Source organism: Liolophura sinensis, chromosome 8 (genome assembly GCF_032854445.1).
Source record: "Liolophura sinensis isolate JHLJ2023 chromosome 8, CUHK_Ljap_v2, whole genome shotgun sequence".
NCBI classification, from domain to species: Eukaryota; Metazoa; Mollusca; class Polyplacophora; order Chitonida; family Chitonidae; genus Liolophura; species Liolophura sinensis.
The window spans coordinates 4,247,683-4,269,971 of NC_088302.1; the positions used below are offsets into that span (position 1 = coordinate 4,247,683).

General features: G+C 39.6%; 1 protein-coding gene across 3 annotated transcripts in view; it reads right to left on the reverse strand.

Annotated features, from left to right (window-relative positions):
* LOC135472391 (unconventional myosin-IXAa-like) overlaps positions 1 to 22,289 on the reverse strand; it is a 68,739-nt gene that overhangs the window by 12,454 nt on the left and 33,996 nt on the right. For 2 of the 3 annotated variants that reach the window (XM_064751872.1, XM_064751871.1), the window contains 12 exons: positions 20,524 to 20,581; positions 19,806 to 19,889; positions 18,914 to 19,094; positions 12,393 to 12,476; positions 8,923 to 9,000; positions 7,162 to 7,430; positions 5,286 to 5,402; positions 4,157 to 4,378; positions 3,808 to 3,913; positions 1,129 to 1,208; positions 803 to 986; positions 46 to 174 (listed from right to left, as the gene is read on the reverse strand). In XM_064751872.1, coding sequence (XP_064607942.1) covers positions 46 to 174; positions 803 to 986; positions 1,129 to 1,208; positions 3,808 to 3,913; positions 4,157 to 4,378; positions 5,286 to 5,402; positions 7,162 to 7,430; positions 8,923 to 9,000; positions 12,393 to 12,476; positions 18,914 to 19,094; positions 19,806 to 19,889; positions 20,524 to 20,581 — 1,592 coding nt within the window. The remainder of the gene's footprint in view (positions 1 to 45; positions 175 to 802; positions 987 to 1,128; positions 1,209 to 3,807; positions 3,914 to 4,156; positions 4,379 to 5,285; positions 5,403 to 7,161; positions 7,431 to 8,922; positions 9,001 to 12,392; positions 12,477 to 18,913; positions 19,095 to 19,805; positions 19,890 to 20,523; positions 20,582 to 22,289) is intronic. The other variant, XM_064751873.1, reaches the window with a different exon arrangement.

A 22,289-nucleotide genomic window follows, 5' to 3' on the forward strand; every position in this document is an offset into this window, starting at 1 on the left:
TAAGCGAGATTAAACATTTACATTATTCACAACACATCAAGTTACCTGCTGCTTTGATAAAGTCATCGTAAAGGTCAAAGGTAAGTAGAGGCTCTGGCATTTCTCGGAAGAAGTTCTTCAGGGTGGTCGTTAAAACATGAATGTGGTATTCCTCAAAATCTACATTATCACAGTCTGAAAGATACAAAGACAGCATCATGTTAATCATCTTTATTGATATCATATATGTGGAACTGCTTCCAAACTATCTTGAACATGTCACTTCCTTAAATTTGTTGCTTAAAACTGCCACCTACTAGCCTTTACTGGAACCCCTTCTCTCACTATCATCCCCTCTAGGAACTACAAGTAAAGGCCTGGAGAAAAGCTGTCATAATACTTTCCTCCATCCCAGATTCCTACTCATGAAAAAAAAGTTTTTCCAGGTGCTACATGTTATATATGTTTTCCAGCATTTTGCATGGACCTCTCAACTTAAGTAAAAACCTCATGCGGAGATTAATGGATGCTATTTCAAAACAATTTCCAACATGACGTTTCACACTGAAAGAATCGTGTTATTTGAAAGACTTGAAAATAAAACCATTTTCAAGGTTGTTCAAGGAATTACAAAGTCTTGTACACATGTCAAACAAACTTTAGGTATTTTGAAGGGTTTCAATGGACAACCAGGCCTATCTAGTCTAAATGAAACACATTTTGGGCACGATGGCAGTCCTTCACCAGGGGAATCACCTGAGAACACATGATATACTGAAATGATCAAACCAGGACAAGATGTGTGTGCCATTCCCAAATTTACCTTCATTCATGGCTGTTTTAAGTTGTTTGATTTTCTGAGCAGCCCCTGGTTTCCTGTAGATGCCCACCGTGTAGAGACCCTGTGTTTCTATGGTGTTGATGAGTTTTTCTATCACAGACCAGCCAGGGCTATCCTTGCAGAACCGGAATATGGGAGCACCAAATATGGCATAACCAGACTGATTCTGTGGGCGGTAACATGAGCATTTCAAAATGAGCTGGTAATTCAAGTTGTGACAAAAGCAGACAAGAGAGATAAACAAGATCAGGTAGCAAAACAAACCAATTACAGCCATTTAATCATTTCTCAGGTAAAAGTGTACTCACGTTGTCCTGGGCAGCTTTGTAGCCTTTACAAGGTTGATTGGACTTATTGTAGCAGCGTTTGTGACAGGTATATTTACAATCTAAAAAAGGCAAAAGTAAAGGTGTGAATTAATGAAAATGATACATTAATATCATGAGTGGGAATACCTCACCATGTTTCAGTTCATTACTCCCACTGATAAACATAGACTCATTCTCCATTATAGGCCTACTTGGGAAATTACCATCAACATGAAATTTACAATCTGCATCAACCAATGAAACGTAACTACATGTACACACATTGGCTGTTGTACAAAGTGATAGAACCGTCCCTTACCGAGTTCCCCATCACCCTATGGCCGCTTGAAACCAACTGACAGTTAAGTTTATGCTTTTGTATTTTTACATGGTTGACTAACCAGAATACTATATAATAAGGGTATATCCTTCCAAAATTCTAGACAAAACGGTTGATCGGATGTTACTGTAGTTGATGTTGTCTTGACCAAGTCATCAATGATGTGAGTGCTCTGAAGCACAGCGAAATTTTTACCGCCAGTTGGCACACATGCCTATCTTTTTTCAGTGCCGCCATATTTGCGAGACCATCATTCTGAAAAGCTTTCAGTTCACTTGTGTTGAAATTTCTTTTTTAGTCTCCTTCACAGTTCTCTTATCCACTTCTCACATGGCCTGTTGTTATAGATCTTTCCACTGTATCACATGATGTAAACCATCCAATAATATTTCATTAATTTCCCTTGTCTCTGAGGCATTTCGGCCATTTCACTGGCTCTGAGACAACTAGGTCACCAATCTGTTTCAATGGAGAATCAGCCTATGTTTATCAGCGGGAGTAATTATGAGCATGATAAGTATGGGGTCTGTAACAAGCTACACCTGTGACATCAAATAAATCTTTATTTATCGATCACATCCTGTACACATAAATTTCATAGTGCACATGAATTCTACTGCCCTACATTATTTGTCATTTTTCTTGAGGCTCTGGAATAGTATTTATATTGGATGGATATTTCCTCACACGTACATGTATCTATGTACAAACATGTTGTCCTAGCCAGACAAGATATGCTCACTCTGTCAACACACATCACATCAATACACCTAGCCACACAAGATATGCTCACACTGTCAACACACATCACATCAATACACCTAGCCACACAAGATATGCTCACACTGTCAACACACATCACATCAATACTCCTAGCCAGACAAAACATGCCCACACTGTCAACACACATCACATCAAAACACCTAGCCAGACAAGATACGCTCACACTGTCAACACACATCACATCAATACACCTAGCCAGACAAGATATGCCCACACTGTCAACACACATCACATCAATACACCTAGCCAGACAAGATATGCTCACACTGTCAACACACATCACATCAATACACCTAGCCAGACAAGATATGCCCACACTGTCAACACACATCACATCAATACACCTAGCCACACAAGATATGCTCACACTGTCAACACACATCACATCAATACACCTAGCCAGACAAGATATGCCCACACTGTCAACACACATCACATCAATACACCTAGCCACACAAGATATGCTCACACTGTCAACACACATCACATCAATACACCTAGCCACACAAGATATGCTCACACTGTCAACACACATCACATCAATACACCTAGCCACACAAGATATGCTCACACTGTCAACACATATCACATCAATACACCTAGCCACACAAGATATGCTCACACTGTCAACACACATCACATCAATACACCTAGCCACACAAGATATGCTCACTCTGTCAACACACATCACATCAATACACCTAGCCAGACAAGACATGCCCACACTGTCAACACACATCACATCAATACACCTAGCCAGACAACACATGCCCACATTGTCAACACACATCACATCAATACACCTAGCCAGACAAGAGATGCCCACACTGTCATTACACATCACATCAATACACCTAGCCAGACAAGATATGCCCACTCTGTCAACACACATCACATCAATACACCTAGCCAGACAAAACATTCCGACACTGTCAACACACATCACATCAATACACCTAGCCACACAAGATATGCTTACCCTGTCAATACACATCACATCAATACACCTAGCCACACAAGATATGCTCACTCTGTCAACACACATCACATCAATACACCTAGCCACACAAGATATGCTCACTTTGTCAACACACATCACATCAATACAACTGGCCACACAAGATATGCCCACACTGTCAACACCTAGCCACACAAGATATGCCCACACTGTCAACACACATCACATCAATACACCAAGCCACACAAGATATGCTTACTCTGTCAACACACATCACATCAATACACCTAGCCAGACAAAACATGCCCACACTGTCAACACACATCACATCAATACACCTAGCCACACAAGATATGCTCACAGTGTCAACACACATCACATCAAAACACCTGTTAGTATCATCCTTACATTCCTGGGCCTAATTTCACAAAGTGGCGAATCACATTTTTTTTATTGTACATTTATTGTCTGATATTTTGTATGTCACTATTACCCTACCATTGTCCTATATCTGCGATTATCGTACATGTATGACATCTTTATGAAACTGTGCCCAGGTTTGGAGCAAATTGATCACCCCAATGCAATGAACACTTACACTGACAGACGAGGCCTTTTTCTCGGATCCACATCAGGTTTGAACAGGATTCACAAAACGTTGGAATGTTGAATTGGGTGTGAAGAAGCCTGTGACTTAAGTGCTCCTGTAAAAACAATGACAAGTTGTTGATGAAAATGTGCAAAAAAGTACTATGTGTACAACATAGGAGCTCACCTACAACCATACATAACTACTACCAAATTTTCCTAATTTCGTTCTTTCAAGCAAGATGCATATGTATCAAATTTTACCATAAGATTTCAAATGTCTTCCAAACATTATGAAACCTTTCCAAAAAATTTATCGAGACTTTTGCATAAAATCCATCTGCCTAAATGTAACTTACAATGAAGTCTTTCCGTGCCTTCTTCATCTTCTCTCCTGTCCTCTTTGGATTTTTATGCGGTTTTTTCTCCTGCCTCATGAACTCATCCAGGAAGCCCCGGAAGGCGTTCACCCCCATGGTGACTGGGAATGTGGCGTTTGTGTTCTCCCTCTTGGCCTGGGACATGATGATGTTCTCAAACTGCTTCATTATGTCCCGGTACTTGATGTTTACAGTGCCCTCCTACAGACACAAACATTTCTCAATGTTATACCACCCTTATATCAATGTCTATATGACATGTTCATGCTGTGATATGATGTGCTTACTCATACTGCTTCATTATACTTATTTAACTGATTTATCTGACTGGTGTTTTACGCCGTACTCAAGAATATTCCACTTATACGACGGCAACCAGCATTCTGGTGAGATTACACCGGGCAGAACCCGGGGGCAACCCACAACCATCCGCAGGTTGCTGCCAGACCTTCCCACGTACGGCCGGACAGGAAGACAGTATGAGCTGGACTTGAACTCACAACAACCGCATTCACTCTTATACCATCTTTATGTCAGTGTCTACACAACATGTTCATGCTATGACATGATGTGTTTACTCATATGTTCATCACGATACATGATGTCATATATATGACCATTTTATGTTTGGGTTCTTTGGGTTTTACGTCGCACTTAATGTACTTAATACCAGGTGTGATCTTAGGTATCCAGACTTTGAGACAGATGTTCTAACCACTAGGCCACCGAACCTGGTGTTTCAAACAGTTTCTGCTAAATAAGCATGCTCATATTTTGATTTTGGTGACGTAATATTGTGAAACTGCATCATCAGTCAGTTTCTACATAAACACTTGTAACGTTTTTATTTCAGAGATCACTATCACGTCCGGGCCTGCAAATCAAACTGTGTTCCCAAACCAATATATAAACTTCTAAAATCAACATTGCTATCTGTGGCTGCAACAAAAACTAATCATGTCTTCAAATGTTCACATAGTTTTGGCAAAATTGTTAAGAAACTCCCAAGATGCTGTGGTAGCAACAATGACATTAACGAAAGGTGACAAAAGCTGTTCTTTCCCTTCAGGAAAAGTACTGATTAGGGTGTAAAAAAGTGCTACCTCACCTGCATGCCTATGCCACTCGAAGCTTTCATATCGTAGTGAAATTCTCGCAGTGCCTTCTTGAAAATCACATCGCAAATTGTGTCCCTTTTCCCTTGATCTTTATTCAGCTCTTTCATCTGTGAATAAAATACATGTGTAGCAAAGACTAATACCTCGTTCACACAACCAAACTTTAAACTAGATCAAATCTGAACTGGTTTAAATCGAAGCCTGTTGTAAAAATGCATGCATTCACACGGCCATATGGCCAACATAGTTTTAAGCCAGTTCAAGGATTTGCCCACCCACACAGTCACAATTAAGCCGGTCTAGTAATTACGGTGTTACTCTGAACTCCACGTAACCGGGGAATTTAATCCAGTTACCGTTCACACAGCACAGATAAACCTGCTCAAGCCCAAAAACTGGCTTGAAACAAGCCACGTCGTTAGCTGGGGCAAATAAACCGGATTAAATGTCCCAATTTTACGTTCACACGAGCGACGTCACACTGGCTCAAAGCCACATGCACAAGTTAAACCAGCTTAACTTTGCACATGTGAAATAGATACAAGTAAAAGTGAATTCTACTTGGACAAAATACATGGAATTTTCGTAAAAATCAAACATTCTGTGAAAGAGTTTGGGGTTCAACGTGATCCATAAGGTTTTTGAGACACTGTGTTGAAGAAATCTACCTACAGTGAAGCTCGGTCACCTCAGTTTCCTAGGATTTGACCATGAGCACTGTTCTGACAACACTATGATAACCGCTTCAGCTGTACACGACGCACAACAAAAAATAAATCTCTCTCTCTCCTGGATAAGTAGTATTTACTCTCACAGAGAAAAAATCTAAAAAATACTTATTTTGAAACAAAACAATGCTTGGATATGTTTCATTCTTGTGAGTGTTTTAGTTGTGCTTTATGAACGATTCACTTCAATCACAGAGGGCAGGGTTAGGGCCTCATATACAGAGCCACACAGTCAAGCCAAGCCATACTAAACACACCAGGTTTCTGTACTTTGGTGCCTTTATACTTGGTTCACCTGTTATCACAGTTCTCGTGGCCTTGGTGGCACATGAAATTTATTTATTTATTTGATTGGTGTTTTATGCCGTACTCAAGAATATTTCACTTATACGACAGCGGCCAGCATTATGGTGGGTGGAAACCAGGTAGATCCCGGGGAAACCCACGACCATCCATAGGTGGCTGACAGACGTTATCACTTATGCCCAGAGAGAAAGCCAACATGAACTGACTTGAACTCACAGCAACCACATTGGTGAGAGGCTCCTGGGTCATTACGCTGTGCTAGTGCACTAACCAACTGAGCCATGGAGGCCCCCTAACATGAAATTCACTGATGATCTCTTACATTCCACCAAGGAAATTTTGCTAGAATAACTTGCTAATAAATAAGCAAAGTACATGTAACTCTGAAGGAATACATTTTGACGATCTCAATATTTTGACTTCAATTAAGCACTATCCTCAGTAGAATTATTAGCTATATATGTGTATACAGTAGGCTCCAAGACAAGCACAAGTAACGAGCATGTTTACTACAATAATCATAGTAATAAACATTTATGATGTTGTTTTGGTGTCAGTGGAACAGATCTGCCAAAATATACAATGATGAATGGATAACTAAGGATGACATAATTGTTTCAAGTAATGAGATCAACAAAAGGAATTTCTTTGGGATTACTTAAACTTGCCAAAGGGCGCTGGTTTAATCCGGGCACTAAGGTTTTCTCGAACCACACACACTGGCTGCCATCGAACAGGCGAAAAATTTTTGAGTATGGCGACAATCAAACCATACAAACTAGCAGGACATTCCTCTATTCTGCACTTTACACATAAACACATGGTGCTGTACCTTTTTGGCTAGGAACTCGTCAAGCTGTTGAAGTACATGGATGTTGGATATGATGAGGTTAGGGTCATACTGCCACTGATACATTTTGCCAAGGTTGAAATTCTGTTCCTTCTCTTGAGTGACATTGGGATCCACATGTGGTGGTCTACGCCACACTCTCTTTTCCTTCCGTGGCGGTGTAGTTTGCTTGGGCTCGGTCTGGGGTGGGTCCCGAGTCTTCCTGGGTGACAGTGGAGAGTTGGTTAACACTGGCAGAACCTGCACCCCAACTGTCAGAGGAAACACAACACAGTAGGTTAGAAAATGGTTTATTTTCTCAATGCATGGAAACGCATTGAAAAATCAAATATTTCCTATCTGATCTAGAACACTGAGACAGCACCTGGTTTTCAGTTGAAAACAGGATGTTTAAACTTTCCAAAAAGTATGATACTTAATTTTTTGCCATGGGATTTCACCGAATAAGATGAAAAAGAAAGAATTTACTTTCATTTGATTTGGTGTTTCAGAAAATTAAAATGACAATAGTGAGCAAATGGCTGGCGTGAATCAAGGTGGCCATCTTGAAATTTCTATCCAATCAAACAAGCTGCTAAGAGATTGTGCGGCTATGATATAGTCTTCATCCAATCATTAAATTCAGTGATCTTTAGTATCTTTGAACAGTAGTGTTTTGATTGGAAATAAACATTAACCAGATGTTGTCTTATGCCTTAAAAATCACAATGAAGACAATTACACTTCTTTCAGCTTTCAAAATTACAAGGTTCTGTTTTAAAATTTGAAATAGAGGGCATGAAATGAACACTGGGTTGCTGGTGTTAGGTCCACTGGAAGTTTGGTCAGGTCAGTAATCCCAGCAAGCCCTGGTCCAAAGTCCCTTTGATTTATCAACACTGTTATCAGTGACTGTACCTCCATTTACAATCAGTCCATCAATCAATCAATCAATCAGCCAGTCAGTCAATCAATCAATCAATCAATCAATCAATCAATCAATCAGTCAATCAATCATCTAAGAATATGGCTTTTAGTACGTGCTACAAAAGATAAATCATGTTTGGGTTTGAAATGTTTTCCTTTATTTTACTGAAGGACCAAATTATATAGAGGGCCAGTAGATTTCAATATTGAGCTAGTAAACTTTTTCAGTAAACTTTTTCCAGATTCCGATGCTATAGTAAATGTGATTAAAAACAGTTGACTTTTATTTTTGACAGGTCACATGATACAGTATGGTCATTCTTCAACCTTTTCACATAATTGTAGGGTGCTTTTTCAAGAAAATTCTGAATGCATTATTCTGTATAGACTGATAAAATCATACTTTTTGTGAAGTCATGAAAATAGCCAACCTAACCAATGTAGTTTTGTCTCCAAAATCAAAATAAAAATGAGCATAAACTGCACAGAAAGTTGCTCTTTCATATGTGAAAAGGCTGAGGAATAAGGGTAGGCCTTTCTTACATTAAGCAATAAAAGAGTTTGAACTCAAAACTTCCCAATTCCTGAATAACAGCAAACGCAACAGAGAACATCACTTTGAGGTGTGACGTACCTTATCTTAAGTTCTTGCCATGGTATATGGGGAACTACATATATACTGGCTATTTAAAAAGTTTCACAATGACATGAGGCTAAGAGCAGCTTAAGTCACAAGACATTAGCCTGTTGAATTGGTGCATACCAATGATGATATTATCCAGGAGGTGGTGATTTGGGGAAAGCTGACACTGTAAGATAAACAATTTTCAAACTTACGATCTTGAGGTCTCCACTTAGGATCTTCATCACTTTCTTCCTGAGAACGCTGCTGGTCTCGCTTAACTTTGGACTTGGCTACAAACATAACAAAGTACCAGTTCTGCATACGGCAGCCAGCATTATGTTGGAAGCAAACCATACACTATTATTCAAATGACTGTCAAACAACTGTTAGTCACAACCTTTCGTGATTTTCACAGTATTGAAATCACCAGCTAATCACCTGCTACAACTTTGTAGATTAATATGAAATTCCAGGTGATTCACAGTAATTCACATGTACTGTTACAAATAAAACCTCAAATGATATTTCACCAAAAACCTGGCTAGTCACTCTTGTGTTTGGATAGCATGATGGTGATTAGTTGGGCTAAAGATCCTTGAAATCATTTATTTCCCGTTATGTTTTTTTTTTCACGTTCTTGTTTACTAATTTCCATAAAAGCACATCATTAAAGGTCAATAATGTAACCACTGACAATCATGACCTCACTGATCAACCAATAAGAACATCTCAATACAAGCATGTGCTCTCACCAATGCGGTCGCTGTGAGTTCAAGTCCAGCTCATGCTGGCTTCCTCTGTGGCTGTACATGGGAAGGTCTGCAGCAACCTGCGGATGGTCATGGGTTTCCCCCAGGCACTGCCCGGTTTCCTCTCACCATAACGATGGCCGCCGTCGTATAAGTGAAATATTCTTGAGTACGGCATAAAACATCAATCAAATAAATAAATACAATCATGTGACCAGAAACACTTTGTCAATTTCAGGGAGAGGTAAGCATACTTTGTAAAGTAAAGGGTAATTGTTAGTGTTCTACAGATGGGAGAGTAGCCATCTGAAGTGGACTGTGTCCCAGTCAGTATTATGTAATCCTAGGGTTTTCATATCAGCTGGGAACTTTGCATAATATACAAAACAACTCAAAGCATTTAAATGGTTTCTTACACAAGTCTGTACAAGTATGAAAATAACCCTCAAACTAGAATAAATGAGGATTCATACATTTGGATTCATGTACAAAAATAAACTTTGTTGTTCAGGTACATTGGAAGGAGGTGTAGAGAAAGTTCTGTTACTGTTCTCAGGTGGGTAGAACAGGTAAAAATCATTCCATTTTAGTTATCAGCAATTGAAGCAAGTCGTAAGTAAGCATGATATGCATTTCATGTCAAATTAAATGAAACAGAAGCATAAAACTGACACATTCAGTGAAGGCAACACTTATACCATGCAGAAACTATAAAATAATTTTTCATGAGTAGAAGTCTTGTAATGCACCATTTGAAGATTTACAATGTTTTATTATATTTGAAACCATGTTAAAGCTGTATTTAACATTCCAAAGTGGACTAGACTTGCCAAGGACATCAGCAAATCTTACTGTAGACAACATATACATGTACTCTCAGCAGCTTTCTCAGGACCAAAAATCTCATGGGAACAAGAGCTGGGTTGATAAGAATCAATGAATGATTTGGCTTTACATCACATTTATTACTTATAAGTAATATTACTGCTATTTTGTAGCTAGTGTTTTTAAGACGTTTACTTTGAGCTATCACACCAGAGGTTTTAAGCCTCTAAATAACCACAGGTGAGACAAACTGTAAAACAGCACTGGCTATAATGTATTTAAAGATAGTGTATCTTCTACATTTACATCAACACTTAACCCTGGATACTCACCAAAATTAAACACCATTATTTTTTTAACACTTGGGCCGAGTTGTTCAGAAGTGTTTAAGACTTAAGCCTGGTATTAACTTTAGTCCAGACTAACGTGCCATTTACTTGGTCGTAGGATGACAAATGTATTAAGATTAAAGCTTGTCTTAACTTTAATACACTTTTGAACAACTGATCCGTGGCACAACTCAGAGACCAAACTAACAAATAAAAAAAGAATACAGGACTGGCTGTCAATGCACAGCCTAGTGTTATGTGCTCAGATTATAGCATGCATAGCCAAAGAAAGCAAATGTTGTGGCAGTGCAGTCCAAAAAATAAATCTCCAACAAAACTGAAAAGCTAATGATTTCTTAACCTAAGAATTTAAAGAACATGCCAGCTTTCCTGGTTATTTGCAGCCACAAAAGAGAACAGCACAAGCTTGGGTCACACTGCAAACAATCTGTAAAACCAAATGAACTCAACCGACAATGTGAACAGCCAGCATGGGGGCAGGGTCATTCTGACAGGCAGGATGAAGGCGTACAGTTCAGGACCACAGAGATGCGCCTTCAACACATCAACTCCGTCACTCAGCTCTAGTCACACCTTCAGATTTGGGCCAATTGGCTCATTAACATAATCAACTGAATCATAATGAACTTGCACACAGGATGATGTCAAACTTGAATTTCAAAATCAGAACATGTAGAGTGGTCATATTATGGACATTTGCTCGGTGTGGTTAATACTATACAAGCAGTTATCTTTAGTGCTTGGATCGGAGAATGTGACAAGGGATTTAAGCTGTTAAAGATGGCATGAACATCTACTTGTGTCTTATGGCGATGAAGTACATGTGGTACAAGCACAGATGTAAAGGCATGTGATCATGGGTGAGGTGGTATCCGAGAGGGGTGGGGGTGCCGGTAAGGGTTAAGGAAGCAGGTACCACAAAGTTAGCTAAAGGTTAACAAGATTTATTTAATCATCATTATAAGTGTACTGATTAACTTTGATTTGTTACCAGATATGGAAGGTCTTGGTGTTTTGTTAACATTCATTAACAAGTCTAGACTGCTGTAAGTTCGGGCTAAAATTATTTAGATAATCAGATTGATGTAATTTCTCCAGGCTGAAATTTCATCCGACAGATTTTGGTTTAAAGACCTGCTGATTAACTGCTTTAGAACAGGTAAATGTTAAATTATTGGAATATAAATCTGCTAATTAAACTCTTAAACAGCTTCACGAATGTGATGTGCATGATATGAATTGTCCTTGGCAGACACTCTTCTCTGATAGCAATTCGTGGACAGGAGTTATCTCTTATCGATCACTCCATTATTATACTATCACTAGTTCCGAGAGAGTCCAAGAGTCTTTCGGCAAATTCAGTGTATCGATGGCTCTCAAGCTTTACAGTTAATGGATCAACATGGCTGGCCAGAATGACTAATGCAGTGACAGACGTCTCAGAATTCCACGCTCTGTGAAAGCAGTCTGAATCTGACAGTAGGATGCACTCGTGTGTGATGAAAATAGTTGACTATTCCACAACATGGCATGCAACATTTCTGTGCTGAGTAGTGGTAAACCTGTTTCCTTTCAGTTTGAAGAGGACACCTGCTGAGGGCATGCACCTTGACAGCAGTATGGTTACCACCAGCCATACAACCATAACATTTGGGTGCACTGCGTGAGAGCGACTGGTTAGCTGTGCGAGCTGAGGAGCCGTGTGGGGCACTGGGCACTCTCTGGCCCTGAACTGTTTCCTCTGGTTAACATACTCACACTGATCCCTGAGCTGATTCAATGTACTTCGTGTGTGCCTGAGTATATGATATGGAGAGCTGCAGCCCTTAGCTTCCCGGATCTCTAACAGATGGACAAATGTAAATGAGCTGGTGACACCAGACCTACCAGACCTACATCTAACAGATGGACAAATGTAAATGAGCTGTTAACACCACAAATACATCTAACAGATAGACAAAAGTAAATAAGCTTCAGAGACCAGAACAACATCTGACAGATGGACAAATGTACATGGGCTTGGAGAGTAGAACTACATCTAACAGATGGACAAATGTAAATGAGCTGTTAACACCACAAATACATCTAACAGATGGATAAATGTAATTGAGCTTCAGAGACCAGAACTACATCTAACAGATGGAGAAATGTAAATGAGCTAGGAGAGTAGAACAATATCTAACAGATGGACAAATGTAAATGAGCTTCAGAGTCCAGGACTACATCTGACAGATGGACAAATGTAAATGAGCTTGGAGAGTGGAACTACATCTAACACATGGACAAATGTAAATGAGCTTCAGAGACCAGAACTACATCTGACAGATGGGCAAATGTAAATAAGCTTGCGAGAGCAGAACGAAACCTAACAGATGGACAAATGCTCATAAAACCAAAGAAACAGGAATTAAGGACACCAGTACTGCATGTACATTTAGTACATGGACAATAACTTTAGGCAGATGATAGTATTTCAAATCAGTGCTTATGATCTTTCTTTCAGCTCTCAGTTATTAGTCAAACTCTAGAGAGACACACATCCATGATAAAACTTGCATCTGTTCCTGAAAACGCGAACATCTCACTTAACACTACAACCATGTGTACAGTCGTGAAAAACTGTGGCACTGGCGAAGCCAAATCTAATTACTATCTGATCATAAATGTATGTTCTCAATGCCCATAGCATGACCAAAAATCTAGCCTTCTTGCAACTCCTGAAATGTGGGTTGACTTGTGGTAAGCTTACATTTCCCGTTTGGAACATACATTTGCTAATAAAACAAAACTGTACATGTAACTGTACATGTAACTGTTTCTTTCACTGTTGATAAAGCATAATTAGTAAGATTCGTGAACACATAAAGCTGCTTGCTGAACTTCTACAGGAAAGCTGGCTTGTCCTAAGAATACCAAAAAAAACTGCTAACAAAAATTAAAAACAGCTTTTTGCTCCTGTGGGCCACTTTGTGAACTGCAGTGTGAACTTGGAATTGATCAAGGTACATGTATCAAACACATGTAAACACCTTATTAACCTTTGAAAGGACTGAAGAATTGCAGTATGAGCAAACAAAGGTCATCCCTATTATCTCAAGTGGCACCTCAATAAATTGTCCCTCATGGCTAAGCTGATAGCCCTTGTTCAATGCGAGTGTGTGCTTAAGACACGCATCAGCTGGTTTGGCTGTATTCTTATGTTTGTAGGTTGTCAGGTAACTCATGATAAGCAGTGGGGGGAGGGGAGGGGGGTACAGTTCCCATTTACCTCCATACTTCAAACCTGATTGTTGCTGTGGGAATGCAATATTTTAAGTTAGCAGTAAATCCTAATCAAACACTAACATACCGTAATTCTTCTAGAAATTCGGACACTCTCAAATATATCCACCCCAATGCCCAGGTATTTAAACTTCTGATGATGCCGCTGAACGGGGTGGCTGATTGATGTTTACACAAACTAAGCGGATTACAGCTTCCTTACCCAACCTATCACCTGCTAATTCTCTTCTACTATCAGTCACTGATCAATGTCCGCTGAAGTACCAGTGCAACAACAATAAAAAAAACAAAAAAACAAACAAACAAAAAAACAACAACAGCGGCAACTTGACAAAGGAGCTGACTTTTAGCAGATCAACGAAGTTCATTATCGGCCGAGTGTACGCATACCACAGGTACTATAGTTGTACCTTAAACTCTACGAAAAAGTTTTCACAAAGAAACTCATTCCATACTGGTGCGGACGTTTTTGTTCAATCCTTGTCACAAATGCTTACTGTACTGGAACACACTCAGAAAAGGAAGCGGGCCATGATTCCAATTTCATCAAAACCCACAGCGGGTATAATCCTGGTAACTTCCTGGTAATACTTTGTACATAACTGCCGATCTAGTGCTGGAACTGTTAATGAAGTGTCCAACCCAGCAGGTATCCACATGATAAAATGCACTGAATCAAAACACATTTAATAAAACCACACACACCAGTACTGATTCCCACTCACAGAGTGTGATAAGCTGTAATCCCAACATAATGAACTCAAATGTGTGTATTACCAGGACTATCGAGCCAGGTGCCTAATATAGCCTGTCCACTTTGGATTATTGGATGCTTAGTTTCCTCTCCCCCCACAACTTATCAGCCTTGTCAAACCACCAGGTGATTTGAGCAACCACGTAGCATGGCTGTGGTAGATTAAAGAAAATTCCACCTGACTCCAACTGGGTTGAAGAGGGTACCACTGGATTAAACAATGTAAACACCTTTGCCATCCATTCCCTTCTAAATATCAACAGTATCGTAATTCAAAACATTTAAACTCCTGTTAATCCACCTCTCTGTTTTCCATTTGCATGACTAATGTACCTGTCCAAAGAAAATTTAAGTGGGAAATGAGTTTTGTTAAGATACAATTTACTTGCAGGCATGCATGTGATCTTCAGGCCTTGGAACCCCAGTGTTTTTGGAAGCAGACAGTCAAAAAAGGTGGGAAATAATATGAAGGTCTCAAGTTTGTGTGTGGATTTACCTAAAATGGAAACTAAAATCGATTTGTCAGAAACAATCAATCATTTATAATTCGCCCAGACATTTACACAGGTTAAGTTTGTGGTTCGTGTTTACATGTATATTATTTTAACGCTATGATAAAAAATTTTTGACAACATTTTAGAGACCTTCTCTAGAGCCACATACAATTTCCCAGGCCCCAACCCTGTATCTACATGCACATTACCATAATGTAAGGCATTAATACATTTAAACAATGTTGTGAATTGTTGTAAAGCTCTTTGCTTGAAATCATTTGCATTTCAAGTCAGCTTTATAATCCTGCCACTTTTTACCAAGTTCCCAGCACGTGTGAAATGCTGAACGGCCCAAGGTGACCTGCAGGGGACATGTGATTTTTTTCACCATGTGAGATTGCTCTGAACAGGGGTCAGTACATGGATTATATCTAGTCCTTTCACACAGTCCTGTGTTGGTTGATTAGTGCCCCCATCCCCATCGAGACACAAAACAAGCCCCTTTGCATTCGTGTAGGCTTCGTGTAGTCTATGATTAGGATGCTAATCCGCATCACACAGGGTCAAGTCGGTGAGAGAGAGATTTGAAGATTCCCTGACCAGTCACACCGTTATTTTTATTTATGAATTAAATTGAAATATCAAGCGACAGTTGTTACAAACCTGTCTCAAATCATGATCCTGTCAAAGAGGCAAGCTAATAACTGCTTCACTGATTGTCTAAGTTTACTGGCAACACTGCATTGGTTAAGGCATTATATGGGGAACACTGTTGTCCCTTTACAGACACAGGAATATATGTCGCAATTAAATCATTCAACGCTTTTCAGTGATAAAGATCTGAATGACAAGTACCTCTCGTTAAGCTCCCTTAAAATGCAGTGGAATGTTTTCCAAGCCTCACACAAGTGTTGTAATGTTACAAGATAATCCAGGCAGTTTCAATTCTCTTTTTCATACAGTGGAGATCATAAACCCAATGTGCGTTGGTTGAACATTATGTTTGCATGTGTGGAACAGGATACTTTCACAATATGCCCATTACCAGCTTCATATTACAACAATTTTTAAACACAGTATTTGTGCAGGGCTACTTCCATTCCATTTCATTTTCTGAGAGCGCACAACCACGTGTGCCTAAATTCCTACAGGTTACTGAGAACGTACAGAATTCAACATTAACCAATTAGATCAGCTTATTTGGAGAGACCCGCACATTAAATAATGAGTTGTAACTATTGTCAAATCTACACAAGCAGACACTGTTAAGTCTGTGCATCACTATTGTCAAATCTCCCACCAAATCTACACCAGCAGACACTGTTGAGTCTGTGCATTACTACTGTCAAATCTCCCACCAAATCTACACCAGCAGACACTGTTGAGTCTGTGCATTGCTACTGTAAAATCTCCCACCAAATCTATACCAGCAGACACTGTTGAGTCTGTGCATTCCTACTGTCAAATCTCCCACCAAATCTACACCAGCAGACACTGTTGAGTCTGTGCATCACTATTGTCAAATCTCCCACCAAATCTACACCAGCAGACACTGTTGAGTCTGTGCATTCCTACTGTCAAATCTCCCACCAAATCTACACCAGCACACTGTTGAGTCTGTGCATTGCTACTGTCAAATCTCCCACCAAATCTACACCAGCAGACACTGTTGAGTCTGTGCATCACTATTGTCAAATCTCCCACCAAATCTACACCAGCAGACACTGTTGAGTCTGTGCATTCCTACTGTCAAATCTCCCACCAAATCTACACCAGCAGACACTGTTGAGTCTGTGCATTCCTACTGTCAAATCTCCCACCAAATCTACACCAGCAGACACTGTTGAGTCTGTGCATTGCTACTGTCAAATCTCCCACCAAATCTACACCAGCAGACACTGTTGAGTCTGTGCATTCCTACTGTCAAATCTCCCACCAAATCTACACCAGCACACTGTTGAGTCTGTGCATTCCTACTGTCAAATCTCCCACCAAATCTACACCAGCAGACACTGTTGAGTCTGTGCATTGCTACTGTCAAATCTCCCACCAAATCTACACCAGCAGACACTGTTGAGTCTGTGCATTACTACTGTCAAATCTCCCACCAAATCTATACCAGCAGACACTGTTGAGTCTGTGCATTCCTACTGTCAAATCTCCCACCAAATCTACACCAGCACACTGTTCAGTCTGTGCATTCCTACTGTCAAATCTCCCACCAAATCTACACCAGCAGACACTGTTGAGTCTGTGCATTGCTACTGTCAAATCTCCCACCAAATCTACACCAGCAGACACTGTTGAGTCTGTGCATTGCTACTGTCAAATCTGCCACCAAATCTACACAAGCAGACACTGTTGAGTCTGTGCATTTTCTGGAGAGTTTGCTTTTGACTTACAAAATCGTTTCACTAAAGCAATCATATATATTTAGAGTCATGCAAATGGATTACATTGAATGTTCACCACACAATTAATCTATTTACTGCTGTAAGAATTGAAAACAATAACAAAAACACATGGTTTGGTGAGGTCTCTGCTGTGATTGACAGGTCCCACAAACAATGCTGGAACTTCAAAGGCTATACCCAGAGCAGTGTGAAATTGCGATTTGCATATGAACACAACTGAAATTTCCCCACAATGAAAGCTATTGTTAGATCATTAGAGCCTACATTTGTACAGTGTGAAAACGTAGGCATGTTGATTGTTCTGATGTAACAAACTGGTTGAAAATGGATTTTCTTTTGAAGGCAAACCTGTAATGCATAGCCAAATTTCGGTAAGCCAGAGCAGTACAGTGTTCATGTGAGACAATGTTTTGTTCAACCTACCGAACAGTAGATAAAACTTTTTCATGATCGCCTAAAGACCCCCTCCCCTCAAGGCCCCCTCCCCTCTTCCTTACCACCCGTTCACCCTCCTACAAAGTTCTCCTCGGGTGTACCCAACTGTGTACAATAGACTGAATAGATGTCTTTCAAATTCTAATTCTTTTGTTTCTCTCTTTGTAAGCCAAAACAAATGAGACCAATTATCAGGTGATCAACAGATTTTTAGACAAGAGGAAATTTTTTTTTACTCTTGATTGGTTTTGGCGGGATATTCACACATATACAGGCCACTACGTTCTTTTGCAAATTGCTAAAGATCGACCATTTATTGGGTGTTTCCACTGTAAGAAATGGTCTGCAAGATCTGTTAAGTCTACGGGAAGTATTTGATTGTCATTAAAATCCTTTCGCCCCCTCCTATGCACATCTCTGCCGAGTGTCAATTCCCCACATGTGGAGGCGAGGCTCTGATGTTGAATTAGCCCAGAAAAGAATTACCCATTCCCCCATTTGACGCCCCCAATGCTCATTGGGACACCACCTTGTGATAAAGCTCCAAATCCTGTCCGCAATTTTGGAAGAATTACGGTAAATAAGATATGGGAAGTATGGTAGAAAACTAAAGTACTGTATTTCACCTAAAGTTTAACATGTAAAAATGCATGTTAACATGCACATTAAGAAGTACATAAAGCCTTAAAATGATATTTTTGATGCTGTATAATCCTAAGTTTTCTGTTAAGAAATGAATCAATCTTCACTAAAAATTCTTAACAAGGTGGATGAATCAATCAGAATCCAGCAAAATGTGTGACTTGAAAGATACTAAACTTAAGGGGAGTTACAGTAAATGAAACAATAATTGTAAACGCTCATATTATATCTGTTACAGAGATTTGTTTGAGTACTTACGTCCTATCATGTTCGATATTTTCTGGAGCAGAGTGTTCTTCTCAGGGCTGGGGCTCTGGGCAGAATGAGGGTCCGGCCCTCGGTCCTTGTGTTTCTTCAGAGCCTCTTCAATGGCGTCCTTTTTTGGCAAACTGAGACTGACACCCTTTTTAGATGTCCGTGGTTTGGGTTTGACAGGTTCCTAGATTACATGCACAAATCCATTTCAATCAGGAAGGTTAAGATAAAAGGTTGACACAGGGAAAACATAGCACTGGTGTTAGCTGGGAACTGCGGTGGGTGCTCACTTGTTAATGTTTCATTACTATAAAGGCACTAAAATATTTATAAATCATGTCTCCTACTGGATATATATAAATATAATGTTCCAGCTTTAGAATTAACCAAAAAAAAAAAATCAACAGAACTGGTCCTTGCCCTTTCACGTTGATTCTGGAATACAGGTAGTTGATAAGAAAAGCTCTGTAAATGACTAATAAGAAATAAAATAATAATAATAAAGCAACTACAAAAGCTGATTTCACCATAGCAAAGATACAAACACCATCTGAAGAACAGAAGAGACATTTTGAAAGAACAGAAGACAACTTTCTTCTTCCAAGCCCACTATATAGCTGTTAATAGTGCTGCTGAAGATCATTATTCTATACAGGGCTATTAAACCCTAACTGGGTCAGTATCAATGGTGATCCATTCAAATGAAATCCATGTCTGTACTGGACTGTCTGCATGGAAACCCAAGCTTAAGGCTATTATCTTGTACACTTCTCAGTACTAAAGGCAGGATGGTGGTTTTATGGTCAGGAAGCTTACAGATGTTCATAAGAAATAGGACATAAAACAAAATAAGCAAAACGTCAAACTTTGAACTTGTTACGCTTTTCAGTCTTACCTCCGGACTTATATCAGAAATTGATTCTTGCTTGGCTAATGGGGCACTCATGGTGCTCATCATTTTCTTTTTCCCGGGAGTTATCTAAAATAATTGATACCACAGAACAGTGACTTTCCGTACAAGGAAAATTACGGACGGTTCCATCAACAACAGCAAGGTACAATTAGGACAATAGGAGCTAGTGACTCTGACAGTGGCAGACAGAAGACATCATCAGGCCCAGAGAAGAGAGGACACAATAGATCAGCCAATAACACTATATCCTCACTTCAGATATCTGCTTGACACACCAGTAAATATGTGTTAGCTACCACCACCGCAGTGTGTTAGTGTAGGGGTCCAATAAAATAAAGGCATACATTTTCAGTCTGAACCAAACATTTGAAAATCTCACAATATTAAATATCACAGATTGAACAGAGGACAGTTTGTTAACAGAACGACATACTGGCATAAAAATGGCGCACAAGTCCTACAAGATGGCGACATCAGTGCACTCCAACAAGTCTCTCTTTTGCAACCTTCCTAACCAATTATCTCAAGAGGCACCCAAATAAAGTGGCACTTAATGTCCCTTGTGGGTAGAGGAATTGGTCGTCCAGTAGATGTATACAGTCTTGAGAACTAAATCAAGTTTATGACACAAATCTGATCCCTTCCTAGGATGTACCGGTTGCAGATGTGTTTACAGGTCCCACCACTGATCGTCTCTTACCTTTGCCAAATCCTCATCTTGTTTTGAAGCAAATCCTTCACGCAATGCTTGGACACGGCTGAAATGAGGATTAAAACACCCATCAGTCAACCATACAGTGTCTATGAGCATGTAAGCAGTTATGTAGTGACACATGTGATCACATACACCATCACACAGCGCTAACTGACAAACCCACAGATGATGCTCAACAGCCATTACTCCATGTACCTGCATGCAATACGCTTCTAACAATTCTTTACAATAATATGTATAATACCAATCTATCAATAACCATTATCACATAAAATGAAGAAGACATTTAGCCCAGAATATTAGTACAACTATTCTTGGATAATTATCATTCCCGATAATGTGAAAATGCCCCTCTTCCATTTTGTACAAATTTTAAAGGGACATAACTTTTATCATGGTAATCTAGATCAGGAATTGAGCATGAAGAAAATCTGATAAATATAATAATGATGTGTAAAGTGATAAACAAGCACAAAGTGTTCATTACTGGCCTGTACAGATACACAGTTAATCTCCAAATGGTAACAACACGAGCACATATGCACACAAGATAGGTGGACATGCACTGGCTAGATATACCATGCACACTTCACAGATGCCCAACATGACCACATGCATACCGACATGACGTCAAGCTCAACTGGACATTGTGACCAAATGCCCTAAATCATCAACAGAATTATGTGTATTACCTTAAGTGCACTTTGAAAACATAATACATAACGCTTTGAAGATTATAACGGGTTGTTTAAGTGAAGGAGCATATGAAATTCACAGAAATTATTGAGTATGTCCAGATGGGATAACATTCCTCTGATATGCCAAACCATGCACTCTGTGGTCTGTGGTGAAATGCGTTGAGGATGTAAGGTAAACAGAAAAATGCTAATGATTACGACTGTTTTGGTCATGTGCACATGTATATTAAAGACGGTCTTGAATCCCGAATATTTTCCAAATGATAACAATCAGAATCCCCATATACACATAGGAAGTTTACAAAGCAAACTTAGAATTCTGCTGAAAAAAAGGAGGTAGAGTGTTTTTGTTTGTAAAGCCCATCTTCAGAAATACACAAGAAAATTCAACACACTGTAACAAGACATTACAATCACCTCTAAGGACTACACTAAGGACTACACATCAACCAAACTACAAATGAACCTATCTAAAAGCTAGTTAGAAAATTACCATGTCACTTAGATTCAAAAGAGCAATACAAAAAACAGCTACTAAACAGCACACAGCCGCCAGTTAGAGAACAGTACACAAAACCAAGCTAGAGAACATCACACAACAGCCAGCTAAAAAACAGCACACAACAGCCAGCTACAGAACAGCAAACAACAGCCCGCTAGAGAACACCACACAACAGCCAGCTACAGAACAGCACAAAACAGCCCACTAGAAAACAGCACACAACAGCCTGCTAAAAAACAGCACACAACAGCCTGCTAGAAAACAGCACACAACAGCCAGCTACAGAACAGCAAAACAATTATCCAGCTAGAGAACAGCAAAGAATTATCCAGCTAGAGAACAGCAAAACAATTATTTAGCTACAGAAGAGCTAAACAATTATCCAGCTAGAGAACAGCAAAACAATTATCCAGCTACAGAACAGCATACAACAGCCTGGCAGAGAACAGCAAAAGAATCATCCAGCTAGAGAACAGCAAAAGAATTATCCAGCTAGAGAACAACAGCCAGCTAGAGAACAGCAAAACAATTATCCAGCTATGAAACAGCAA